The sequence below is a fragment of the Dipodomys ordii genome, unplaced genomic scaffold (assembly GCF_000151885.1).
Source record: "Dipodomys ordii isolate 6190 unplaced genomic scaffold, Dord_2.0 Scaffold42, whole genome shotgun sequence".
NCBI lineage: Eukaryota > Metazoa > Chordata > Mammalia > Rodentia > Heteromyidae > Dipodomys > Dipodomys ordii.
In genome coordinates, this window is record NW_012267258.1 from 3986266 (window position 1) to 4012807 (window position 26542).

Consider the following 26542-nt stretch of genomic DNA (forward strand, 5'->3'; position numbering starts at 1 on the left):
CAGAGAGGGCTGCTCCCAGATGGATTCGTTTCTATTATTTTGCACCATTTCTCTCTCTCTCTTGGGCCATATCTGCTCTTTCATGGCTGATCCTGCTGTGCTCTTCTCTTTTACTCAGGCCTCTAGTCCTGCGTTCAGGGGACAGTGTTTTCCCCAGGGCCAGGTAAAGACTCACTAATGTCTTTCTTTGGGTTCATCCTTAGGGTCCTGCTGGCCCCCAAGGAGCCCCAGGTCCTGCTGGTGAAGAAGGCAAACGAGGTGCCCGTGGAGAGCCTGGTGGTGCTGGGCCCATTGGTCCCCCTGGAGAAAGAGTAAGTAGACAAGGAGCCACTCCACTCAAGTGCAGTCCTATGGCTCTGTGGTCTTGCCAAGGTTTTTCTGGCCAGGATTCTCCTCACTTCTCCATCCACAATCAGGAGGATAGCTAGGATCCTAGTCTCTCTAGATGATGCAAAGCAGTGAACAGAATGGTGGAGGCAGGGCTAAGAAATTAACGGCTCTGAATCTCCCAGGCTGCAGCTGCTGCACCATGGAGATTATAGCTGGTGGGTAGATGGGATTGACTCCTGAATGCTGGGTGGGGGGCTCTTTCCAGGCCTGGTTCTGTGAAGAGCCATTGCCACTCACTGAATCCTTCCTCCTTCTCCTCCAGGGTGCTCCTGGCAACCGAGGTTTCCCAGGTCAGGATGGTCTGGCTGGTCCCAAGGTGAGTGGGGAAAAAAAATGGGAATGGGCCTCCTTGCATTCCTGGTTAGAGGACATCCCATTGACTTCCTGTTTCCTGTGATACAGGGAGCCCCTGGAGAGCGAGGTCCCAGTGGTCTTGCTGGCCCCAAAGGAGCCAATGGTGACCCTGGCCGTCCTGGAGAACCTGGCCTTCCTGGGGCCCGGGTAAGTAGAGAGGCTGCTAATTACTCTTGGCTTCAGATTCTGAGAAGATGCTCAGACCCTTCCCACCAGCTCCCTTCCTACAACCTGTGCTGCGAAGATGGTGCACCTGTTCCTGAAGCCACCCTCTTTTTTTCTCCCACACAAAGGGTCTCACTGGCCGCCCTGGTGATGCTGGTCCTCAAGGCAAAATTGGTCCTTCTGTAAGTCCCTCATCCCAAGGATGTTGGGAGGGTAGGTGGGTGATATCTTTGGGGAGGTGGTGGGAAGAGAGACAGGAGTTTGGGTGAAGGCACTCGGGAGTGGTGTGAATTTTAAGATAGTGGATTCTGGAGCCAGGTATATCTTGGGCAGTTCTTGCAAACTGGGAAAATGCTACCCTCTTGTGCACTTGAGCGTCTTCTAGGAGGAAAGGCAATGCAGTCTCAGGGTGGACTGTCTGGGCTTAGCAGTGCCTTGTAACATAAGGACCTATGTGTGTGGTGTCCGCTATTAGTGACAGCCTTGGTCAGTCCTAGATGACCAAGGAATGTAGTCAAGAAGGTCCATGTTCTGAGCACGGCATCTTCTCTTTCAGGGAACTCCTGGTGAAGATGGTCGCCCTGGACCCCCGGGTCCTCAGGGAGCTCGTGGGCAGCCAGGTGTCATGGGTTTCCCTGGCCCCAAAGGTGCCAATGTAAGTGATTATTCTCTCATCTGGTTCCTTTCTACGTGGTACTACTCCCTTCTTTGCTCCTGGAGGAAAAGGCTGGATCCAGAACAGGGATGAATGAGATTTCTGTGCCATGAGTAGCTCCAGCCTTCATGTCCTGAGGGAGTACATATAATCTGGGGACACCCAGGGCCCACTAGAGCCTTGGGCTACCACAGACATACGATTGTACCTTGAGGCACTATTTGGTGGCTTGGTTGCTTTTAAACACAAAAGAGGCTGATTGATACTTGACTGCCCCAAGCCTCAGTCTCTCAGTCTGCTCTACCTCTCACCCAGCCCTCCGTCTCATCATCTTTTTGTCTTTTCTCTAGGGTGAGGCTGGTAAAGCTGGTGAGAAGGGACTGCCTGGTGCTCCTGGTCTTAGAGTAAGTACCCTTCCCCACGTATCACCCATGACTTGGTGTGGGCTGGATGTCTCCAGGAGACATAGGATGGCCTTTCTCACTACGGTCCTTGGATCCTTGGTTAGCAGGAGTTGATTTTCGTGGCTGAGCCCATGTTAGGCTGGTCCCTTTGCCATCCACCCAGGGAGCCTCTGGCGGCTATGGAGCAGCAGGAAGGGGATCTGGGGGGAAAGCTGAGGGAAAATATCATTGATGGCAGGGCAAATAGGAGGGTGGAAATGGAGCTCACTAGAGGTCTGGAAATCCTGTGTACAGAAGTGCATCTGCCAGGAACTGTGGGACTGGAAAAAGAATGTTCCGTCATCACATCACCCTTTCCTCTGCCTCTAGGGTCTTCCTGGTAAAGATGGCGAGACAGGTGCTGCAGGACCTCCTGGCCCCGCTGTAAGTACTGCCTAGGCCTCCCTGGGTTGGCCCTGCGGGCAGGGTTGGTAGAGTCAGGGAGCCTCAGCCCATCTAGTAAGGGAGCTAACAGACATGGATTTGGGCTGGTCTAGGATACCAGAGTCATCCCATGCTGAAATAGGGTGTTCCTGGAGACAGTGGGGACCCGCCCTGGTGGGTTGATGGGAACAGGCACACATATTCATACACAGTGCAGGCATCTGTCCTGTCTGGCTTGCTGACCATAGAGGTGCTTACAGATGTGGTCCACAGATTCTCTGGAGCAGTGGCTCAGCTCACCCCCTCCTCCCCCTTTTTCCCCCCTCTGCAGGGACCTGCTGGTGAACGAGGCGAACAGGGTGCTCCTGGGCCATCTGGGTTCCAGGTAAGGTGTCCCGATCAAGCTCTCTATCCAGTCCCTTACTATGCTCACAGCTCTCTGGCAGCAACAGGCACCATGGGTGGAGGTTCACTACTTTTCCCTTTTTATTTTCCTTTTGGTACTTGGGTTAGAACTTGAAGCTTTGAGCTTGCTAGGCAAGCTTTCTATCTTTGAGCCATGGCTTCAGCCCTCCTTTCTTTCTTTCTCTTCCTTCCTTCCTCTGTCCTTCCTTCCTTCCTTCCTTTCTTTCTTTCTTTCTTTCTTTCTTTCTTTCTTTCTTTCTTCCTTTTTTTCTCTCTCTTTGTTTCTCCCTCCCCCCTCTCTCTCTTTCTTTCTTTCTCTCTCTCTATTTCTTTCTCTCTCTCTCTCTCTTTATTTCTTTCTTCTCTTTCTCTGATTCTTGCATTTGAACTGATGAGCTTTCCCTGGCTGCCATGGCTGCCTCTTTAGGTGTATCTGTTCTGTGCTTCACTAGAGGGCTGGGGAAGTACCCTCACCCCTTTGCTAACACATATCACTTTGGATTCCAGGGACTTCCAGGCCCTCCTGGTCCCCCAGGTGAAGGTGGCAAACCAGGTGACCAGGTGAGCACCAGGGTTTTTGAACATGGAACCTTTTCGGCTGGAGACAAGGGCAAGGGGGGCACCTAGACCCACGTGTGGCACTGGAGTGTCCCTCATCTGTCTCAGTTCTCCACAGAAGACAGTCTGAGCTCATTTCTCCCTGGGGGAAATGCTCAACCCTTGCTGAAGGGGGAGGGCTATCCCAGGATCTGGGACATGCAGCTTTCATTCTTACATCCATCTTTGTCTTCTAGGGTATTCCTGGTGAAGCTGGAGCCCCAGGCCTTGTGGGTCCCAGGGTGAGTGTCTTACTGGCCATTGCTGGGGGGAGGTCCTGGGGCCTTGCTCCCCTCCCTGTCTCCCTGGCCTCCTCTCAATTGCTTATTGCCTGATTGCTCCTTGGTGATCTTTGCTACAGGGTGAGCGAGGTTTCCCAGGTGAACGCGGCTCTCCCGGTGCCCAGGGCCTTCAAGGTTCCCGTGGTCTCCCTGGCACTCCTGGCACTGATGGTCCCAAAGTAAGTGAGGCGGGTTGTTCTCAAAAAGTCTTTCTGGATAGTTCTGGGAGACCCTGAAGGCAAAGGGAGGAGGCTCAAGAGGGATGAAGTGTAAGAGAGATGAATGAAAGAAGGCACAGGAGCAGGGTGCTGGTAGCTCACACCTGTCATCCTTACTATTCAGAAGGCTGATAGCTGAGACTTGCAGTTTAAAGCCAGCCTGGGCAGGAAAGTTTGTGAGACTTCTTATCTCCAATCAACCACCGAACAGCTAGAAGGGGAGCTGGGGTTCAAGTGGAAAGAATGCCAGCCTTGAACACAAAAGCTCAGGGATAGAGCCTAGTCTTTGAGTTCAAGCCCTAGGATGGGCATGCACGTGCACGTGCGCGCGCACACACACACACACACATTACACAGATGACACTGCAAAGAAGGTCTGGATAGGAGGAAGGGAAGAAGGAAGGGCATGCTGATTTTCCAGGCTTCACACATTGGGCTCTGGGAGAGGTGTTGCCCATGACAAACTCCTCTTGTCTCCACTCTAGGGTGCATCTGGCCCAGCTGGTCCCCCTGGGGCTCAGGGCCCTCCAGGTCTTCAAGGAATGCCGGGGGAGAGAGGAGCAGCTGGTATCGCTGGACCCAAAGGAGACAGGGTAAGTGCCAAGGTTAGCATGCCTCTTCCCCAAACTACAACCTTGCCACCTCCCAAACCTTACTCCCTGCCACCTGGAGATGAGGGTCTTGGTTACCCCTCCTTGAGAGACCCTGAATTCAAGCTCCCCTACACACACACACACACACACACACACACACACACATTCTTATATCTCCTGTGACTCCTTGCCAATTGCTCTGAGACCACAGCAAACCCCTGTTGGGCAGAAACTGAGCCCGAGGGCCCCAGCCAAGTCGGGATGAGCTGGCAAAGGGCTTTGGAGTGCACCCCTGAAGTGTCTGGTTTCTTTCTCTCCAGGGTGATGTTGGTGAGAAAGGCCCCGAGGGAGCCCCTGGAAAGGACGGTGCACGAGTAAGTAACTGCTAGTTGTAGGCCCCTGAAGAGTGGGGTGAGGACAGCCACAGAGGATCCCATGGGAGTCTGACACTCGGAGGAGGGGACTAAAAAACCAGAGGAAATTCACTGTCAAAACTTGGAACCAAGCCAGGGTGCTGGTGGCTCCCACCTGTAATCCAACCTACTCAGGAGATCTGAGGATTACAGTTTGAAGCCAGCCTGGGCAGGAAAATCCATGAGATTTCTTATCTCCAATTAGCCACAAAAAAGCCAGAAGTGGAGCTGTGGCTCAAATGGTAGATCATTAGCCTTGAACAAAAAAGAGATAACACCCAGGCCCTGAGTTGCAAGACTATGGACTGGCACAACAAAATAGAAACAAACCTGGGGTCCACACAGTGGAAGCTCTGAGGATCTTGGAAGGGTTCAACTAGGTATGGGGTCCTGCAGAGCCCTGTGTGCCTGTTCCCACTCTCCCTGCCTCTCTCACTTCTGCCTTCTTCCTCCAGGGTTTAACTGGTCCCATCGGTCCCCCTGGCCCAGCAGGCGCCAATGGCGAGAAGGTGAGTTGTGCCCAAGCTTCCTCAGCCTCCCCAGCAAGCCTCTTCCCTACCCCCCATCACCTTCCTGCCACTGGGGCAGCAGCTGAGAAAGGAGGTGGGGGATGGAGGGGGGCTACTCTTAACAGTGGAGCCTGTGACTGTGGGATCTGTTGGGCAAGGCAACTAGATTGGAGTAAAAAAAAAAAAAAGCTGTGAAGAAAGCCAGGTGCTGGTGGCTCATGCGTATAATCCTAGCTAGTAAGGAGACTGAGATTTGAGGATCCAGGTTCAAAGCCAGTCAAAGTAGACAAATCTGTGAAAGACGTGTATCTCCAACTAACCATCAAAAAGCCAGAAGCAGAGGTATGCCTGAAGTGGTAAAGTGACAGCCTTGGGGGGTGGGGGGAAGGCAAGCAAGAGCAAGAGACTCTGAGTTCAAGCCCCCCTACACACACACACACACACACACACACACACATGCTGCAAAGAGGCTGTAGAGGTGGACAAAACAAAGAAAACAGGCCAGGCCAGGCCAGGAAGGGGCTAGGAACCCAAGTTTCCCTTCTACCACCAGGACCCCACTCTGCTCCCCACCACTTATTCTTGGTCCCCCCCCCTTCCCCCAACTAGGGCGAAGCTGGACTTCCTGGGCCCACTGGAAGTGCTGGTGCTCGTGGTGCCCCGGTGAGTATCTGTGTCTCTGAGCTGGATTGGTTCTAGGCTCCTAAACAGAAACCATTTCTGCCTTCAGCCTTGCTATTTGGGCCTGGGACAGGAGAGAGATAGGAAAGCACGGGAGAAGCCATATGGGCCTGGGATGTAGTGAGGAATCAGGACCTTTGATCCCAGGAAGGCTTTCCACCCTGAGTCTCTTTCTTTAGGGCTCAGATCATTTTCAGATGCCTCCTCAATGGTGGTGACTGGACACAAGGCTGGGCTGAACAGATAGCTTTGACCTCTCTGGTAGGCACAGGAGCAGGCAAGCAGCAGGGCTTAACTTCTTTTTAACTTCCTTTCACAGGGTGAACGTGGGGAGACTGGTCCCCCAGGACCTGCTGGATTTGCTGGACCTCCTGTGAGTATCTCTTGCCTCACTTCCACCTTCTTGAAGGCACCCGTCTAACCTAAGGGGAGGTAGGAAGGAAGAGTACACGAGGCAGAGGAAAATAGACTCTCCCTCGCTCTTCTCATATTTCCCATATGAATATACCAACCCCATCTCAGATCACATTTGTAGGCCCAGGGTAGAGACAGACAGATGGCAGACAGACATGGAATCTCTGGCCTTCTTCTTCTTTTTTGGCAGAGCCATGAATGTGTGGCTTGTCCCTCCTTCATCTGCCCCTTCTTCCTGTTACAGGGTGCTGATGGCCAACCTGGTGCCAAGGGTGAGCAGGGAGAGGCTGGACAGAAAGGTGATGCTGGTGCCCCTGGCCCTCAGGGTCCTTCTGGAGCTCCTGGACCACAGGTAGGTCGAGCCAAGCTTCTGCAGAATTGTTCCCATGAGACAGGATTGCCAGGGCAAGAAGAGATACCAGACAGCTTTGGCTAGGAGTTTAGAAGTCACCCCCCACTGTTGGCTGGTGAGGAGAGCTTTCACTGGGGTGTGGCATGTGGGGTACATGGGTAGGGATGGGAGTATTGACAAAGTACAGGCTGCATCTCCATGCATCACAGGTGACTGGGACGAAGCAGCTGGGGGAGGTGAGAGGCCAGTAGGGGAGATTATCATCCCCCATCCTACCCCCCCAACCCCACTGGGGACTGGCTTTGTGGATGCCATTGATGAGGTGGACAGATTTACCTGTGGCACCTTCTGCAGGAAGTCTCAGGAGTCCATTGATGGGGCTTAGCCAGAAGCCTACTGTGCTGCTAGGCCACCTGCTCTCATTGTGTCTTTTCCCCAGGGTCCTACTGGAGTGACTGGTCCTAAAGGAGCACGAGGTGCCCAAGGCCCTCCGGTAAGTGAGATCCCTCTCCCTACTAGCCCATCCCACAAAGGAGTTCTGGTCCTAGGCTTTCCCCATGGGCCATGCTCAGGACTCCCCCATCTCTTCCTGCTCATGCCCCAGACTAAGGCCATTCCTCAGCCAAGGTGGGAGAGGAGGTCTCCCCTTTCCACAGGATACCTAGGTATCCTGGGAGCCCCCCAACCCTAGTCCTGGCCTCTCAATTCACTGAAGCACACTGAGCAACAGGTGGAGGCCAAGGTGCTTGCTTCCATAGCCAGGCCCAGAAGGGCTTGTCCTCTCTCTAGCTCACCCTTTTACTCTTAAGCAGTCTCATGCCCTTTGCCCACCTCTGGGGCGACCCCTCCAGACCCACCAATTTGGTTTTTTTTTTCCTTCGCAATAACCAATGTTTTTTTTAAACTGATTTAGTATTCACAAATAAATTATAAAATAGCGAGAGTTGAATACATTTTATTGCCACAGAAGAAAAAGTTAACATCACAGAAAACATGTGAAGTTTTCAAGTAGAAAAATTAGAGACCTTTGTTTATAAAATCCAAACAATAGTCTTTCTTCTTTGATTTTTTGATCAGAAAAAATATTCTTTCTAATTCTGCCCTAGTCTTTCTTTGTGAGGTATAAAATAAAGCAGATCACTTTCAGATTATGCATACAATACAAACAAACTCAAGTCAATGACTGGAGATACGTGTTTTTGAATGTTGCCATTTAATAAATACAAGTATTTAGAACCATTGTCATCTAGACTTGTCTATATCAAGGCAGCTTACACGGGGTGTGTTGAGCTCATTCTAGCCTACCATGATAAAAACTGACTAATCTTGGACATTTCAGTTGGGAACATGATGGAATCTAGATGGTTACATATTAAACACACAAGGATGCAATCATGAGGGTACATAGCTGATACATCAAGTGGATACAGTGTTCCTGTGATACATAGTGGGTGAGGTATATCAAGTGCATTCTGATTTGCATTATTTCCCATTATGAGGGGGTCATCAGGACATTACTGCATCACCAGTTGAGGAGCATTTGTACATAGGTGTGTGAATGTCATATATATATGTATATATATATATATATTATCAGGATGTTGATAAGTCAGGATGCAAATGCTATTTTAGGAAAATGCCCTGCAAGAGTTCCTTCAAAAACATTGAACATTTAAAAAGTGACTAGATTTATTTTAAAAACACCACTAACTTCCTGGCCACCAATTTGATTTTCCACCCTCCTGAGGATCTGGGGTGTTCAGATGTTCTCTTCTCCTTCCATAGGGAGCCACTGGATTCCCTGGAGCTGCTGGCCGGGTCGGACCCCCAGGTTCTAATGTAAGTATCATTGCTTGCTGCTATCTGCCTTACTCTTGGCCCAGGAAGGCAAGGCAGGAGTGAACTAATCTGAACCATGCCCCTAATAGAATCTAGAGAGCTGGAGGCTAAGTCCCCTTTCCTCTTCACCTGTTCCTACTCCTGGGAGGAGTAAGGAATTGGCCACTGGACTTGTATCCCTGAAGACAGCTTGGGGGCAAAGGTGGGAACATGAAGCCTTCCTTGCTGGTCTGAGCTCAGCCCTCCAACTTCAGGCTCCTCTCCTTCAGTGGACAGGGAAGGCTGGCATAATTGTCCTCATCTGGGACATTTTTTTTTAGTGATTAAAAAAATGTTCTGGTGCTAGTCCTAGGGTTTGAACTCAGGGCCTGGGCACGGTCCCTGAGCTTTGTTTTGCTCCTTGCTAGCACTCTACCAACTTGATCCACAGCTCCATTTCTGTCTTTTTTTTGAGGGGTAGTTAATTGGAGACAAGTCTTGTGGACTTTCCTGCCCAGGCTGGCTTCAAACTATGATCCTCAGATCTCAGCCTGATGATTAGCTAGGATTACAGGCATGAGCCACTAGCACCTGGAAAAAATTGAGTGCATTGTGTTTCATTGTACCATTGAAGTGATATAATCAGCTCTTCTTTCTGTGTGTGTGTGTGTGTGTGAGAGAGAGAGAGAGAGAGAGAGAAACAGAAACAGAAACAGAGAGACACAGAGAAACACAGAGAGATTCTTGATTGTGTTCTATGTACTTAGACCCATCACTGTAAAGAAGCTCTCAAGTCCCAGACCTGACTCTTAGGGGTTCCACTGAGGGAGGAGAGATAGGGAGAACTCACTCAGCTCACCAGTATCAGGTGCAGCGGGAATGGGCTGGGGCGAGCAGAAGGCTCGAAGTTGCAGCAGCAGCAGTGTTAGAGCTGCTTCTTGAGCATTAAGGACAAAAAGGAGCCAGGCAGGAAGGATTCCACATGGACAGGAAGGGCAAAACATACCAGGCCCTGGCAGAGCACGGCTGACTGCCCAGAGCTCTCACAGAGGAGAAGAGATTTCAAAGGTAGCTTAGATCAGGGTGGGGAGATTGGTGCATCCCCCTGGAAGACCTGAAGTCCCTGAAGCCACAATGGTTTCAGCAGCCTGGATGGGAAGAGTGAGGCCAAATTTTTGCTCCTTCTAGGGCAATCCTGGACCCCCTGGTCCTCCTGGTCCTTCTGGAAAAGATGGCCCCAAAGGTGCACGAGGAGACAGCGGCCCCCCTGGCAGAGCTGGTGACCCTGGCCTCCAAGGTCCTGCAGGACCCCCTGGAGAGAAGGGAGAGGCTGGAGATGATGGTCCTTCTGTAAGTCCTTTGCCAAGCCTGTGAGAGACTCCTGGGCTCAGCGGACGCAGGATGGGCAGGGGGAGGGACTAGGGGACTAGGGACTAGAGGTGGGTGGGTAGCTGTGCAGAGAACTGCCCTCCTGCCATCTTGGGGGTGGTGGTGGTACAGAAATTGTCTGGCCAGTGTTCTGTCACTTCTCATCACCTGTCATTCCTTTCCCAGGGTGCTGATGGTCCTCCAGGTCCCCAGGGTCTGGCTGGTCAGAGGGGCATTGTTGGTCTGCCTGGGCAGCGTGGTGAGAGAGGATTCCCTGGCCTACCCGGTCCATCGGTGAGTGAGGGACGCCTCTCCTTCTGGTCCAGCTGTGCACATCTGGGCTCAGGAGCTTTTAGCTCTGTGGCTACTGGGAGGTGGGCTCTGGGATGGGGGAAAAAAAAAAGTTGTCCTGAGGTTTCCACTCATGCAACACTGTCAGAAACTGCCCCCTTTTACCAGTTCTATCCCCTGAAGGGGGCAGTACATCACTGGATGAGGATGCTAGCACGTACACTCAAAGATCTCTGTCCTTCCAGGGTGAACCTGGCAAGCAGGGTGCCCCTGGTGCATCTGGAGACCGAGGCCCCCCTGGTCCCGTGGGGCCTCCTGGCCTGACAGGTCCTGCAGGTGAACCTGGACGAGAGGTAAGCAGGGGCCCATCCTGGGGTGGCTCTGCCTTGGGAGAGGGCCTCTGTGCAGGGAGCAGCTCTAACTACATTCTTACTTCTTTCTGTTCAGGGCAGTCCTGGTGCTGATGGCCCCCCTGGTAGAGATGGCGCAGCTGGAGTCAAGGTGAGTATCTGATGTGCTAGGACGAAGGAGACCTAACAGCTGGAGTCAGCCTCATCACATTCTGCAAGATCTTCTGTCTTTGCTCCATCTGGAACGTTCTCTGAACCTGAGACCTCTCTCCTGATAGGGTGATCGTGGTGAGACTGGTGCCCTGGGAGCTCCTGGAGCCCCTGGCCCCCCTGGTTCTCCTGGCCCTGCTGGCCCAACTGGAAAGCAGGGAGACAGAGGAGAGGCTGTGAGTACCCCCAATCCAGTAAAGTCAGGGGTGAGGAGGGTGGCTGAATGACACAGGAGAAGTCCATGGTTGCACCTTCCCTGCCCTCTTGACCTAATGCGGGGAGCCAGAGGAATTCCCTAAATGCAGGGAATGAGGGGCAGCAGCCTTGGTGCCCAGCCCTGAGACAGATGCAGAGGAAAGCCATCCTGACTTTTCTCTGACACTATGCTCACTCTGTCCTCATAGGGTGCACAAGGCCCCATGGGACCCTCAGGACCAGCTGGAGCCCGTGGAATCCCAGTAAGTATCATTGCTTCCTGTGCTGGGTCCCCTCTCCCACCCAGGGCAGGGCCAGAGAGCCACAAGGACCCTGTGGCCCTTCTTGCAACTCCTTGGCTCGGGGGGGGGGGTACAGAGAATTTCTGGCCCTGAACTAATTCAATCCATGTCTGTCTTGTTCCCAGGGCCCTCAAGGCCCCCGAGGTGACAAAGGAGACTCTGGAGAGCCTGGTGAAAGGGGAGTGAAGGGACATCGTGGCTTCACTGGCCTTCAGGGTCTTCCGGGCCCTCCCGTAAGTGTCACTGTAGGGTGCTATGCCAAGCCTTCCTGCTGCTTAACGCCCCTCCTGAGTTGCCCCTGTGGCTAAGACATCCTTAGAAACTCTGAGGTTCCCCCGCAGGGAGGTGGAAGGGAGAGAAAAGGCAGCGGGCTGAGGACACACCCCTGTTCCTCACTCCCAAGGTGGATGTATCCCTATGTCTGCCTGAGCTGACATCTGTCACTTCCTTCCACACAGGGTCCTTCTGGAGACCAAGGTGCTTCTGGTCCTGCTGGTCCTTCTGGCCCTCGGGTGAGTGACATGGAGATGGGGGGTGGTGGTGTTGGAGCTCAGTTGTCCTCACTCAGGAAGCACCCTGAGAAAGTACCTGAGGTCACAGGTGATGAAGAAAAAGCAGCTTCACTGTTCGTACCCTGGTAACAGATTAGGCGAACAGGAGCTTAGGGGATTGCAGGCATGGCTCAGGTGGTAGTGCTCCAGCCAATGAGCAAAAGTATCAGATACCGATTCCTTCTTAAAAAAAAATGGAACAAAGAGGCATTTAGGAGGGGAGGAGCCATGGTGCTCACTGACTGTCCTTGAGCAAGTTTAAGAGAGTCTATGCCTAAGTCATGTGGAGAATTGAGGACAGGGTAGCTGGTACCACCATACTGGCCACCTATCCAGCCAAACAGCTCCTTAACCTGGGAGGCCCATTCTTTAATCACCATCCCTTCTCTCCTGATATGTAGGGTCCACCTGGTCCTGTGGGTCCCTCTGGCAAAGATGGCGCTAATGGAATCCCTGGTCCCATTGGGCCTCCTGGTCCTCGTGGACGTTCAGGCGAAACTGGCCCTGCTGTGAGTATCCTGATTCCTTCTGTGCTCTCCCTCGCCTCTTTCTGGTGCTCAGGGATTTGTGTGTGAGTGGTGTGTGCACGTGCTGATCTAGGGGTTCAAATTCAGGAGCTGAGCACTGTCCCTGAGCTAGTGCTCAAAGCTAGCGCTCTACCACTTGAGCCACTTTTGGCTTTGTGTTGTTTAATTGGAGATAAGAATGTCACCAATTTTCCTGCCTGGGGTGGCTTTCAATTACAATCCTTCAATCTCAGCCTCCTGATAGCTAGGATTACAGGTATGAGCCATCAGCACCCAGCTCAGGGATTCTTTTTTGGGGGGGTGTCAGAATGCATCCTTTATGCTGAGGTCCCCTCAGAGGGTCGGAAGATACACAATTGGTGTTCAGAGACAGAAACGAGGGGCCAGGAAAAAAAAAAAAGAAACTGCTAAGGGTTTTGTTTTGGAGCCTGGCCTACTACCTCCAGCCCTGACCATAGGTCTGTCAAGGGGATCTACTAATACACGCTATAGAGGATGGGGATAGGCCCAGATGGGCTCCTCTCCACCATTGCTGGCTAATCTCTTCATTTCCTGCCGCAGGGTCCTCCTGGAAATCCTGGACCCCCTGGTCCTCCAGGTCCCCCTGGCCCTGGTATCGACATGTCCGCCTTTGCCGGCCTAGGCCAGAGAGAGAAGGGTCCTGACCCCCTGCAGTACATGCGAGCTGACCAGGCAGCTGGTAATCTGAGACAACATGATGTTGAGGTAGATGCCACACTCAAGTCACTCAACAACCAGATCGAGAGCATTCGCAGTCCTGAGGGTTCCCGCAAGAATCCTGCCCGCACCTGCCGTGACCTGAAACTCTGCCATCCAGAGTGGAAGAGCGGTAAGCCTAGGAGGACAGGGGCCCCATCCCTGAAAGGGGAAAGTCAGCCCACCGAGCCCAACCACCATCAACAGCAAGGCGGAGATGTCCGCAGTACAAGGGAGAAACAGACTGGGAAGGTTCTAATAGATGGTTGCTTCACCATCCCACAACAGAATAGCTGGAGTCCTGCCATGGCAGGAAGTGACTTCAAGCTGGATTCCACCCAACAGGGGGCACTGCTCTTGCAACTTTTGGCTTGGGCCAATTTTAGCTTTTAGCCTGAAATTGTCCATCTAGATCTCCCCCTCTCCCCCCGTTTCCCCATGCCTTCCCATCTCCCCTCTCTTCATGAGACCAGCCCTCCTACTCCCTGGTTTTCCTGTGGCCCCTCAACATTCTTGGCCAGCCCAGTTCAGCCTTCCTTGGCCTTTGACTCAGACTGATGGAGTCCCAACTCTCCCCTGCAGGAGACTACTGGATTGACCCCAACCAGGGCTGTACCTTGGATGCCATGAAGGTTTTCTGCAACATGGAGACAGGCGAGACCTGCGTCTACCCCAACCCAGCAAGTGTGCCCAAGAAGAACTGGTGGAGCAGCAAGAGCAAGGAGAAGAAACACATCTGGTTTGGAGAAACCATCAATGGTGGCTTCCATGTGAGTGTCTGGGTGTTTCTGTCTGAACTGACTGCTTGAACTTTTGCTTCTTTCTTCTTGGATGTTTTTAGCTATCTCCTTCGTATTCTCCACCGCTTGAGAGGAAGGGGAGAAGAGGACAAGTATCCCCGCCCCCCATTTAGAGTTAGAAAAGAAATCCATTTGAGTTTTTTTCTCCTTTTCCTGAAAGCAGAAATGTCTTTCCAGCTCTCTACCACCCCTGCACCATCTTCAAGCTCTGAGGAGCCCTGAACAGCTAGCATACCTGTAGTCCCCGATCTCCACCAATTCTGGCTCCCAGGTCTCACACCCTGGCTTTCTGTCCCTACAGTTCAGCTATGGAGATGACAACCTGGCTCCCAACACCGCCAATGTCCAGATGACCTTCCTGCGCCTGCTGTCCACCGAGGGTTCCCAGAACATCACCTACCACTGCAAGAACAGCATTGCCTACCTGGATGAAGTAGCTGGCAACCTCAAGAAGGCCTTGCTCATCCAGGGCTCCAATGATGTAGAGATGAGGGCTGAAGGCAACAGCAGGTTCACCTACACCGCCCTGAAGGATGGCTGCACGGTGAGTGAGGGGATGTCTGGACCTCTCTCTGCTCAGGGTCTGGCTTGCCTAGGACTATGGGTCAGTCCTGCTCCTAGAGTGAAGGGATGATCAGAGGCTTGAGTGGGAGGGGCATCCTGAGATGCGTTGGCAGGTGAGGGAAAGCTACATGTGTTCTATGAGTGTCCTGGCTCAGGAGAAAGAAGGCCCTATGCAGCATGCTTAGCAACTCCTGTGACAGTGCTTATGTAATGGTATGGGCATGTGAGAGGGGAAGAGGAGGTGGGAGGGAAGGGAAGAAAAGGGGAGAGAGGGAAGGAAGAAGGGAAGGAAGAAGGGAGGGAGGAAAAGAGAGAGAGATTTGAAGATCACCATGGGAGCTTACCATAGGAGAGAAGCAGGAAAGTAGAGGAGAGACAGACACTGGAGATTTTGACAAGCCCTGGAAGTGTCTGGGGGTGCATCCACTATGGTTCACACATTGTGGTGGCTGATTTTGGGTATCCCAAGCAGCCAGCCCTGGATTGCAATGCATCGACTGAGTAATGTGCTCTCTCTTTGTCCCTAGAAACACACTGGTAAGTGGGGCAAGACTGTCATCGAGTACCGGTCACAGAAGACCTCACGCCTCCCCATCATTGACATTGCACCCATGGACATCGGAGGGCCTGAGCAGGAATTTGGTGTGGACATAGGACCTGTCTGCTTCTTGTAAAACCCGAATCAAGGAAAAACAAAAAAAAAAAAAACAAAAAAACAATCCATTGCAAACCAAAAGGACCTAAGTACTTTCCAATCTCAGTCACCCTAGGATTCTGCACTGAATGGCTGACCTGACCGATGTCCATTCAACCCAACTTCACAGTTTCAACTATTCTCCCCCTCTTTCTAAGAGAACTGAACTGGGCAGACTGCAAAATAAAAATCTCGGTGTTCTATTTATTTATTGTCTTCCTGTACGACCTTTGGGTCGAAGCAGAGGCAGGAAATTAACTGATGTGAGTCAAACACCCCCCTGAGTGACTGCCCACAGCCCAGGCCAGAAGACCCCGCCCCCCTCCAACAGGTGCTGGGCACAGGAACTATGTGTCCTATACAATGGTGCTATTCTGTGTCAAACACCTCTGTATTTTTTAAAACATCAATTGATATGAAAAAATTAAAAAAATTATTGGAAAGTACACATGGATGTTGCTTTGTTCTTGTTTTGCATTAGTCCTTGATTCTCAGGCACCGATGTGGTTCTCTGGCCTTTTCCTGTTTTTGTTTTTTTTTTTTTTCTTTTTGTGCTGCTGTCTTCTCTTATCTCTCTTGGTCCCACTCTGGCTTCCTGGAGCTACTCTGAAAGCTTCTACATACCTCCTCTGAATGAACCAGACTTAAGAATGAACAGCCTCGGGGCTGGGAAGGTGGCTCAGTGGTATAGCACTTGCCTTGCATGCCTGAGGTCCTGGGTTCGATTCCTCAGCACCACATAAACAAAAAGAAAAAAAAAGCCGGAGGTGGTGCTGTGGCTCAAGTGGTAGAGCATTAGCCTTGAGCTGAAGAGCTGAGGGACAGCGCCCAGGCCCAGAGTTCAGGCCCCATGACTGGACCACCCCCCCAAAAAAAAGAATGAACAGCCTTCTGGGTACTGTAGGGACTGACCTATAATCCTAACCACTCAGAAGGTTATGATTAGGGGATTGAGGTTTGAAGCCAGCCTAGCCAGGAAAGGCCATGAGGTTCTAAGATATTTCCAATTAATCAGCAACTCCCCCCCAAAACAACAAAAAAACAAAAGAATAGAAGTGGAGATGTGGCTCAAGTGGTAGAACAGTAGCCTTGAGCAAAAAAACTAAGGGAAGTGCCTAGGCCTTGAATTCAAACTCACATAAAAGAAATAAATTAAATAAGTAAATAAATTAGCTTTCCCATTTTCCCTCCCACCTGGTGTCCCTTGCTTTCCAATACCTTGGATATGTGTGTCAGAGATAAGCAAGCTATTCACTTTTCCACTAGAGGGCCATGGTGGCAAAGATGTATCATGGATAAAAGACAGGAAACCAGTTAGAATCCATGACAGCAATACTTCATAAAACAAACTTCCAAAGCTGTCTGGCACAAAAGACAAACTAGAGAGTCATGAACTTTTCTACCCCTTTCTCTCATCTTTCTCCCATTCCTTTAAGATGAAAATGGATGGATTTTCTATTCAAGAAACAATAAAAATTACTAAAAGATTTTTAAATTGGATTTGTTTATATCAATGCCCAATTTCTGATGTAAACTTAAATGAAGTGTATCTTAAAAGGACCAATTTGTAGTAAAATAAAACCATGATCAATGAAGATATACAGTTAAGAGTAGGTAGTTTAGCAGGGTGCCAGTGACTCACACCTATAATCCTAGCTATTCAGGAAGCTATTATCTGAGGATCATTGTTCAAAGGCAGCCTTGGCGGGAGGTGGGGGCAGGTGTGTGGAGTCTGTGAAACTCTTATCTCCAATTAGTTACCAAAAGAGGCTGGAAGTGGAGCTGTGGTACAAGTTATAGAGTGCTAGCCTTGAGCACAAAAGCTCAGGAACAGTACCCAGGCCCAGAGTTCAAGTGCCAGGATTGCCCTCCACTCAAAAAACAAAGGGACTAGATATTTCATAATTAAAAAGTAAACAACCCTTCTACCCAGTGAGAAGGGTGAGCAAGGGAGATGATTGTGAAACCTGCCCTAAATGAGTAGGTGGTGCTAAAGAGATGGATGGTTCCAACCTGTCAATCCAAGGCTGCTTCCTTCTAGGTTAGAGCTTCCTACTTAGAACAAACAAATCCAGTAGGTTGTGACCACTTAGACATCTGCAAGAGAAGTCATGGTGCACATGGCTGACCCCTTGCAGCCCATCCACTTCCTGAATGCCCAGTAAAACCTGCAAATAATAGCAAGTGTTCCCAGGGTTGGATGGAGAGATCTCCTTCTAGGCCCAATCTAAGTTCCAGTACCTTCTCATAGCATCATCCTGGGGACCAAGCTTTTAACACAAGGATCTCTAAAGGACACATCTGGATGCAGAATTCCAGGTGGGGGCATGGAACACGAAGCCTTAAAGTACATCCTGCTTGAGAGTGCTGTACTAGCTACTGTTGCTTGGTCCTAACCAGAATCATGGCTAATCCCCCAGATTGCTTATGCAGAGGGTCTCTCTGCTCAGAACCTGTCAAATTTCCGTGCCAGCAGGATGAGTGAATGGGGTGGCTAGACATGAGGGTTCTATCAGGTTACTTTTCCAGGCTTAATATTTCCTCCTCTCTATGAAAGTCTCTGGTGTCAAAAGGCTGTACGCTAAGAGCCAGCTGCCTGAACTCCACGCAAGGCTCACCTTCCTCTCCAGTCCTCTGGATTCACAGTAAATGAAAGGATAATTTGTGAAATAGAGTCACCCACTAAGCAACTAAAAGAACAGAATTGTAAAGGAGTGCCAACAAGGTAATGAGGAATGAATTATTTTTATTTTTTGTACCAGTGCTGGGCCTGAACTCAAGGCCTGGACACTGTCCCCTAGCTTTCTTGGTCAAGGCTGGTATTCTACATTTGAGCCACAGCTCCACTTGGAGATTTTTGCCGGTTAACTGTGAGATAAGACTCTACCAGTCTGAGAGCACTCTCTAGCTGGCTTTCGACTCTGGATCCTCAGAGCTCAGCTTCCTGTGCAGGATTCTAGGTAGAAACTACCAGCCCGGCAAGAATTATATTTCTAATGGGAAAGAATGACTATTCTGCCGAGGCAAAAATCAAAGTCCCATTGATGGATGCAGAGCTTTTAACAAATAGGCTGACTTATGAGTAAATTGTTGTACAAGTGACCTAGAGATCTCGGAAGTCCTACCGTGGGGAAGGGCTGCAGAATAGCTGGTGGAGGCAATGTAGGCCTGATGAGCATGAAAGGCTTGTGATGGACTTATAAACTTCTAGCTTCAACTTTGGACAAAACACAACAGAAATTGCGATCTTTGGCATACACTAGGCTCTCAATAGTTGTTCTTTTTTTTATTTTTGTGCTGGCATTGGGACTTGAACTCTGGGCCTTATGTTCTTGTCTTTTTCCACTCAAGGCCGGCACTCTACCACTTCAACCACACCAGCTTTTTGGTGGTTAACTGGAGATAAGAGTCTCTTAGACTACCCTGGGCTGGTTTTGAACTGTGATGCTCGGATCTCAGCTTCATGACTAGCTAGGATTATAGGTGTGAGTCACTGGAATCCAGACACAATCTCCAGCAAAGCCTCACCTCCAAGGCACATTCCTCATTTCAATCTGCTGGGAAAACAATGGTAAAGAAGTCACGCATGAATCCACTGTTCTCCTTTCTAATCTGCAGGACGGTTAAGAGAAAATGCTAGATTTATTTTTGTTGTTGTTCAAGAATTGATAGCCCCCATGATAACACCAAGAGCAACACCCTTGGCAATGGGAGCTGCTGCTTCTTCATCACTCGTCACTGTCACCACTGCTGCCACTGCTGTGCACACATCACATAGCTCAGCTGACTCTGGGACGCCAGTGTTCAACCCTGCTATGGAGCAACTCGATCATGGCTACTGTCAGCCAGTCATAAAACCTGGCATGTTTGCAGAGCAAACATTAAGCAAGTAGCAAAAAGCCAAGCTAAGAGAACGAGGACATTACCTAATGTACAGGCCCTGCCATCCTACGCTGCTCTGCTGGTGTTTCTCGAAGCCTCTGTGGAAAGCTAGAGTCCATCTCGCACCTGACCACTCAAGCTTCTGTGTTCTCTGCCCTCTTACAACTGCAACCCACCCTCCTGTGTCTCAGATACTGGATGTAGTGGAAGAACTTTTTTGTGTGTATGCTGGTCCTGGGGCTTGAATTCAGGGCCTGGGTATTATCCTTGAGTTTCTCTTGCTCAAGGCTAGCACTCTACCACTTGAGTAATAGATTTACTTCTGGCTTTTGGTAGTTAATTGGAAATAAGAGTCTCACACTTTCCTGGTCAGGCTTTGAACCACAATTCTCAGATCGTAGCCTCCTAAGTAGCTAGGATTACAGGCATGAGCCACCAGTGCCCCATCAAGAAACCTTTCTAAAAAACAAACCAACAAACAAAAATCCCCCTCTAACCAGTTTTCAGGAGTAAAGCCAGATGGGGCTGGAGGAGAATTCCTCTTAGGTAAGTAGCTTCTCACACTGGGCATCTCTGCCCTATCTCTTTAGACCTCTAAGGGGTGCTGCATGCTCTATTTGGGAAGAGCACTGGGGCAGCCTTGTGTTGTTCTAACAGGTGCTCAGATAGGTAGACACCATGTGTTTACTAACTCTTTTCTCTTCCCTCCCCAAAGTGCATCATGTGCACTTAGGCATCCATGTTCTGATTCCCCAGAACTATGAACCCATCAGGGCCCAGGAGACAGAGATGAATCAAAAGCAGAGTTTATTTTTCTATCACATCTCCAATCCAAGTTCCTGCTGATGGATGGAGAGAATCAAGCCTTATATAAACTCTTAGTAGAAACATCTTTCTAATGGGAAGAAAATCCTTTACCTTTTTGTTTTTGTATTTTTCAGTACTGGGGACTGAGCCAAGGTGTGATGTAAGGACTCTACCATTTGGGTTATGCTCCAAGCCCTTTTAGATTTTACCTTTTAATTGTTTGAGATGGTATTGTTATCTTTTGTCTAGTCTGGCCTCAAATTTGAAATTCTCCTACCACTGCCTAAGTTGCTGGGAGTACAGGTAGGAGTCACCTTTCCTGGCACAACTGTTGTTTTAAAAATATTCTGGGAGCTTGGCATTTATGGCTCATGCCTATAATCCTACTCAGGAGCCTGAGATTTGAGAATACTGGTTCAAAGCCAGACCAGGCAGACAAATCTATGAGACTCTTAGCCACCAAAAAGCCAGATGTGGCTGAAGTGGTGTGAGTGAAAGAGCCAAAGGAGAGTTCAAGCCCCAGTAGCATCATGTACATGTGCATGCATGCATGCACGCACATGCACACACACAGGAAAAAAAACGCTCCTAGGGAACAGGAAAAACAAGTGCCCATACTGAGTGAGTGAGTCTGTGCTCTCCTCGCAGATCAGGCATGGCTGCGTCCTCAGCTATATCTATAGACCTCCCTCCATATACCTCTAGTCTGACAACCTGCTATGGTTTTAGCTTACAATGCTTAAGAACAGCTGCAAAAAGACCTGAATTAAAATCTTCAAACTTTTATTGAGTGCTATTTGCTTGGTATAAACTAGGCACTGGGTTGTGTTCCTGCTGATTGTGAGAAATGTACTTGGTGTTGTTAAGAGCCGCTGCCCCCGTGTGGCAGGAGGCTGTTTGCTGGGACTTGAGAGAACTGATTCCTTTTCTACTCAGGCAATGTACAGCTGGCACAGAGCTGGGGCCCTGGGAACAGGTGCTGGCTACTACCACAGTTACTTTGGCCAAGAGCACGTGCTACACAACTGTGGAATTCGCTCCACAGTCCACATAGTGATGTGTCTCCAGGGAGCTCTGGGTTGTCAGGCCAATATACAAAATCTTCACTGAAGTCCTAGGGAAAAGAAAACCAAGAGATAAAATCAACAAGAAAAATCACCCAAAGAGTTTCCTTTAAGTCCAAGCCCCTACACCCATCTGGATCCCAGGCATGTATCTTCACATTTATATTATCTGGAGGATAGAGGCTCTTTCCATGGCTAAAGATGTGGTGTCATAGGTGACTTTCTAAATAAATGGTTCTTGGGGCTGGGAAGGTGGCTCAGTGGTAGAGCGCTTGCCTTGTATGCATGAGGCCCTGGGTTTGATTCCTCAGCACCACATAAGCAAAAAGAAAAAAGCCAGAAGTGGCGCTGTGGCTCAAGTGGTAGAGTGCTAGCCTTGAGCTGAAGAGCTGAGGGACAGTGCCCAGGCACAGAGTTCAGGCCCCACGACTGGACCAAAAAAAAAAAAAAAAAACAACTAAATAAATGGTTCTTACCAGGGATCACTTTACCCATAGGGGACTTCTGGAAATATCTGGAAGTACTTTGAATTGTTACAATTGAGGAAGGCTGAGGGTGAGGAGTCTTACCAGCTAGTAGGAAGAAACTAGAATGCCATTAAACATCCTACAATGTACAGAAATGTATTCTACAAGGAAGAACTGTCTGTCTGATCCCAAATGTCAATACTCCTGAGAATCCTTATATTTCAAATGTCTATAGCAGAGCCTGAAAAGCTAACAGTCCTAAGAATAACCTGAAAAGGTCCATAACGTGGTAATGTGTGTACAACTGGTCACACGCCCTCTATGTACACCCTGAGAAAGCTCTGCCCAGGTCTCCCTAGGACTGTAAGGGGGTCACTACGTGTTTAGACTCTTTCGTGGAGAAAACTGCATGTCTGACTGGGAAATCAGTGACTTGTGAACATGGACTCCACACAGGAAGCATCCTGGGGCTCTTTGGCATGTGTGCTGTAAAGCACTGGGGAAATGATGTAAGCCCACAGGACCTGGTAGTATAGGTACTTCAAGGTCACCAGGAGAGGGAACCAAGAGACATACCTCATGAAGATCACGATGTTGTGTACCAGGATACCCGGAACGGTACAGAAGAAGCTGCCAAACAGTGAATATGGACACGGTGACTTTGAATCCAAGAGGATCAGTAGAAAGAGGATGGAGTTGCCCTGCCCGTGTCTTTGTGGCAAGTCTTCTCCCTGGGACCCACCCTCTGACTCAAGCACTGGCTGGTCTGCTAGTTGTCGGCCACAAATGTCATTTTTTCTGCATCAGGATGAGGTGTTTTTTTGTTTTGTTTTGTTTTGCCTGTCCTGGGGCTTGAAGACAGGGGCTGGGTGCTGTCCTTGAGCTTCTTTTGCTCAAGTCTGGAGCTCTACCACTTGAGCCACAGCCCCACCTCTGACTTTTCTGGTAGTTTATTGTAGATAAGAGTCTCATGGACTTCCCTGCTCTGGCTGGATTCAAACTATGATCCTCAGACCTCAGGCTTCTAAGTAGCTACAATTATAGGCATATGCATGAGCCACTGGAACCTAGCTTTTTTTTTTCTTTTTAAAACCTATGAACAGCTGAGCACCAATGGCTCACACTTATAATCCTAGCTACTTAGGAGCCTGAGATCTGAGTGTCTCAGTTCAAAGCCAACCCAGTCAGGAAAGTCCATGAGACTCTTATCTTCAATCAATTACCAGAAAACCAGAAGTAGTGCTATGGCTCAAAGTGGCAGAGCTCTAGCTTTGAGTGAAAAAGCTCAGGAATAGCACCCAGGTCCTGAGTTCAAACCCTGTGACCGATTAAAATCAACAACAAAAACCATGAACACTATGACCCAGTAATGTTTCTAGTGGCATAACATTCTCTTTTGGGAATTCATTCTCCTGTGAGTTGATATCTGTTCTAAAGGAGTCTCTAGATAAATAAAGCTAGGGAGCCTATGGTACCAAAGGCTGGGTATTTAGGTCAGGAGGGCCAGGCCTCAGTTAATTGAACAGAGCTCCCAATCTTTTCCTCTGGTCAAGAGCACACATAAACAAGCATTGTTCTTACTATACATAGGAATAGGGTCCTCCCATCTCAGCCTTCACTGTGAAATTCACCTGGAAAAAAGGCAATGGCATCCGTCAGCAGCGAAACAGGCTTCACATGGTGCAGCACTATAGGCCTGAAACCCACCGGCCTGAGATAATTTACAAAATGTGTAAATATGTCACCAAGACTCCCATGACAATCCACAGAGCCTCTAATAAATACTTCCAATCTCTTTGCTTTTGATAGGCTAATGACCCTTAGACTGAATATAGCATCTCTTTGGCACATCATGGCAGGCCTGTTTTTTCTTACAAACAATATTGTTCCCTGAATAGTTAGATGCCATTTCCCCCCATATATGCACATGTGAACAACTGCTCGTAATTTCAGAGCCCATCAGATCTTCCTCAAGTGCAAATGAGGAGAGGAAAAGGGAAAAAAACAAACAAACAGGCAGACTGTGGCATTTCTTTCTTCCTCCTCTCACTGTAGGCTTAGGGGCAGGGACCCAGAAAGCAACACCTACCAGCTGCTCACTCCGCGGGGGGATGAGGGAGGCATTAGCAGTCACATGTGTGCCAACCACTGTGTTCATGTACTGAACCTGGCTGGACAGACTGGTCACAGCCACAGGGTAGAAGTTGGAGTTCCTGATCTTCAGTGTGGCCTGTATCAGGGCAAGGAAGGAAACAAGGGTGAAAAACATCCTGGATCTTAGATTGGAAAGTGCTCAACAGAGAAAGAGAGAGCCAGCGTTATACCGTGATGGCGAGGATCACAAGAGAGTCCTGTGTGTTAAACGTCACTTTCACCACTTTGATGCCATCATCGTCCACGAGGACTGAATGTGGGAACAGGAAGAAGACCACCAGACCGGATGCCAGGAGACACAGCAGGACCGACAGAAGGACATACTGTTTACTGCAGTAAAGCACACACGCACGTGACCAACTGGGCAGTCAGATATCAAGGTTGGAAGCAGTTAAAAGTTAATATAAAACTCAAAACTGGACGAGAGTCCAAACAGAGTCCAAAGACTCAGGAACCACAGACAAGGCAAGAAGTCTTTCTAAACCCATGGAAACATTGTTTGCACCCTGAGAAGCTCATCTGTGCCTTTCCTAGACATTTCCTTCCCATCTCTTTATTTGGCCCTTAGGACATGTTTAGCCTCAAGTTTCTTTCCCCAGTTCGTGATGGAGGCAGAACATTTATAGCATTTATTGCTATTTTCCCTGCTTGGGTAAATAGCAATGAAAGAAATAGGCCATTTTACAAGGATAGATGCAATTTTCTAAGAATTACCTGGCATTCACACATGTAAGAAGGAACCGGGAACAGAAGCGAGTTAACAGGTAGGAGGCAGGGAACTTACGTTCTCTGAGGACGCAGTCTCTGGTCACTGTGGGGGATCAAGGCCACCAATTCATTGACTTGCTCTAGAAAAGAACCAAACACTCCCTTTGTAACTCCCACGTGTGGACGATCCTCACCCCACCTTACGGCAGCCCACTACAGCAAACATCTGTTTGAGTGATTGCTTCAAAAATATTCATCTTGGGCCAGGTGTCAGTGGCTCACACTTATAATCTTAGCTACTCAGGAGGCTGGGATCTGAGGATCACAGTTGGAACCCAGCCTGGGCAGGAAAGTCCATGAGACTTGTATCTCCAATTAACCACCAAAAAGCCAGACGTGGAGCTGTGGCTCAAGTGATAGAGTTCTAGCCTTGAGCAAAAATGCTCAGGGACAGCACCTAAGCCTTGGATTCAAGCCCTAGGATGGACACATACAACCCCCCAAAAAACAAATTAATCTCAAATTTTAAGTCTAATGAACAACAATCATAAAAGGATGCTAGGTACTGGTGGTTCATACCTATAATCCTAACTACTTAGGAAGCTAAGACGTGATGATCACTTCCCAGCCTGGGAAGATAAATCTGACAGACTCTGGTCTCTACTTAACTGATAAAAGGCTGGAATTAAAGGTGTGGCGCAAGTGACAGAATGACAGTCTTGACAAGAAGGCTTGAGTGACAAGAAGGCTTGGTGCATACAAGCATGTGCATATGCACACATACACACAAGAAAGGAAAAAAAACCCAGAGAGGGCCACAAATTGTGCAAAAGCTACCAGTGCTGCCAAGGCAGCTGAGAAATTACCACAGCTTTATCTCATGGCGCTGGTTACTGTTTCTTCTAAAGCCAAGTTTTGATTTCAATGTTTTCTGAGGTTCTTACAAGCTCTAAACTTTGTGACTCTCCATCTAAGCTGTTAAGACTTTCTGAAAGACAATTTAGCAATAGGCCTTCCTCTACTGAATTCAGTCTCTACTTCTGAGCATGTGTTCCCCCATATCTGACCCACTGTGTATACCTTCGGCTAATAATTCTTTTGCTTCCTGGTAAAGAAGGTTCCAGACTAGTATGCTAAATGGCTCAGTCTCATCATCTAAGCTACTCAGGAGGCTCAGATCTGAGGATCATAGTTCAATGCCAGCCCAGGCAGAGAAGTCCATGAGACTCTTATCTCTAATTAACCAGCAAGAAGATGAACTGGAGGTGTGGCTCAAGTGGTAGAGCACCTGCCTTGAGAGAAAAATAGGCCAATCAAGGCCCTGAGTTCAAGCTCCAGCGTTGGCACAAAAGGAAACAAAAAAAAGAGAGAGGGAGGGAGGGAGAGGGAGAGGGAGAGGGAGGGAGAGAGAGAGAGAGAGAGTGATGGGAGGTAGGGAGGGAGATGGGGGAGGAAAGGCAGAAGGAAGGGAGGAAAGAAAAAGAAAGATGCCTGTCAACAAATCCTACAACATAAATGACTATCCCACTGAACAGGGCCAGGGGAGAGGAATAAAAGTGCACAAGCCATGAACAGAAAGAGTTCTCAAACACAGGAGAACAGTGGAAGTTGTGAAATCTGCCCAAGTTGATCAAGTCAGCCAAGCTTTGCTCCATTCAGGCCAGTCTATTTTTCTCCTCTTTAGGAGAAGAGCTGTTGGGGGAAGATGTGTGTGAGAAATCCTTGGGAGATTCTTGCTGGAGAAACCAGCCCTTCCCTGATCACTCGGGAGTCTCACCTGTGGGGATGTAGCCCGTTCCCTGGCACGTCAGACAGGTGATGCTATCTCTCCCGGTGAACTCCACGTAGGGGAACTGCGCGATGGCTTCCTCCTGCTCTGGATCGGCTAGCAAATCCTCCCCATCCTCTCCTCTCCTTTGCTGGTAAGAGGGCGGTCGGGCCAAGGCAGAATGCTGAGACCCCATGGCCTTGTTGGATCCCCTGGGTCATGTCCTAGAACGAGGGGGAGACACACATCAGGCCACAAAAACAACCCACTTCTTCCTGTAAACACAGTGGAGATACAACCAGGACACGTTGCGGCCCGGGAGGGCGCCCCAGGAAAGTTCTACCCGGATCCTCACTGTTGTAGGAGGACGCCCCATCCTTTATCCTGACATTTCACCCCCTATACCTGCCCGGCCCCCCCCCGGCCCTTCCTCTCCGCCATCGGAAAACTC

At 49.5% G+C, this 26542-nt stretch overlaps 2 protein-coding genes across 3 annotated transcripts in view; one reads left to right on the top strand and one right to left on the bottom strand.

The window, feature by feature from the left end:
* Col2a1 (collagen, type II, alpha 1) overlaps window positions 1–15687 on the top strand; it is a 33305-nt gene extending 17618 nt beyond the window's left edge. For both annotated transcript variants that reach the window (XM_013018825.1, XM_013018826.1), the window contains 32 exons: window positions 204–311; window positions 653–706; window positions 793–891; window positions 1038–1091; window positions 1466–1564; window positions 1915–1968; window positions 2338–2391; window positions 2723–2776; window positions 3304–3357; window positions 3591–3635; window positions 3755–3853; window positions 4378–4485; window positions 4806–4859; window positions 5354–5407; window positions 6017–6070; window positions 6408–6461; window positions 6747–6854; window positions 7294–7347; window positions 8640–8693; window positions 9861–10022; window positions 10227–10334; window positions 10577–10684; window positions 10779–10832; window positions 10960–11067; window positions 11296–11349; window positions 11514–11621; window positions 11847–11900; window positions 12341–12448; window positions 13028–13316; window positions 13766–13953; window positions 14285–14527; window positions 15075–15687. In XM_013018825.1, the coding sequence (XP_012874279.1) occupies window positions 204–311; window positions 653–706; window positions 793–891; window positions 1038–1091; window positions 1466–1564; window positions 1915–1968; window positions 2338–2391; window positions 2723–2776; window positions 3304–3357; window positions 3591–3635; window positions 3755–3853; window positions 4378–4485; window positions 4806–4859; window positions 5354–5407; window positions 6017–6070; window positions 6408–6461; window positions 6747–6854; window positions 7294–7347; window positions 8640–8693; window positions 9861–10022; window positions 10227–10334; window positions 10577–10684; window positions 10779–10832; window positions 10960–11067; window positions 11296–11349; window positions 11514–11621; window positions 11847–11900; window positions 12341–12448; window positions 13028–13316; window positions 13766–13953; window positions 14285–14527; window positions 15075–15221 (3045 nt within the window). In that variant the 3' untranslated portion in view covers window positions 15222–15687. The remainder of the gene's footprint in view (window positions 1–203; window positions 312–652; window positions 707–792; window positions 892–1037; window positions 1092–1465; window positions 1565–1914; window positions 1969–2337; window positions 2392–2722; window positions 2777–3303; window positions 3358–3590; window positions 3636–3754; window positions 3854–4377; window positions 4486–4805; window positions 4860–5353; window positions 5408–6016; window positions 6071–6407; window positions 6462–6746; window positions 6855–7293; window positions 7348–8639; window positions 8694–9860; window positions 10023–10226; window positions 10335–10576; window positions 10685–10778; window positions 10833–10959; window positions 11068–11295; window positions 11350–11513; window positions 11622–11846; window positions 11901–12340; window positions 12449–13027; window positions 13317–13765; window positions 13954–14284; window positions 14528–15074) is intronic.
* Window positions 15688–20696: 5009 nt separating this feature from the next.
* On the bottom strand, window positions 20697–26336 carry Tmem106c (transmembrane protein 106C). Its single transcript, XM_013018827.1, has 7 exons — window positions 26101–26336; window positions 24400–24463; window positions 23786–23945; window positions 23551–23691; window positions 23043–23092; window positions 22038–22091; window positions 20697–21044 (listed from the first exon to the last, which is right to left on the bottom strand). Exons 1-7 carry the CDS (start codon window positions 26285–26287, stop codon window positions 20948–20950), a joined length of 753 nt encoding a protein of 250 aa, XP_012874281.1. The 5' UTR covers window positions 26288–26336; the 3' UTR covers window positions 20697–20947.
* Between the last annotated feature and the right edge of the window lie 206 nt (window positions 26337–26542).

Bases quoted from the DNA above. Each gene is read 5' to 3' on its own strand.
- Tmem106c (XM_013018827.1), bottom strand. From the start codon at position 26,287: ATGGGGTCTCAGCATTCTGCCTTGGCCCGACCGCCCTCTTACCAGCAA. The intron at 23,692-23,785 runs GTATAACGCTGG...GCCCTGATACAG, and splicing joins TTGTGATCCTCGCCATCACG to GCCACACTGAAGATCAGGAA. The intron at 22,092-23,042 runs GTAAGAACAATG...ACTGTTTGGCAG, and splicing joins GGACCCTATTCCTATGTATA to CTTCTTCTGTACCGTTCCGG.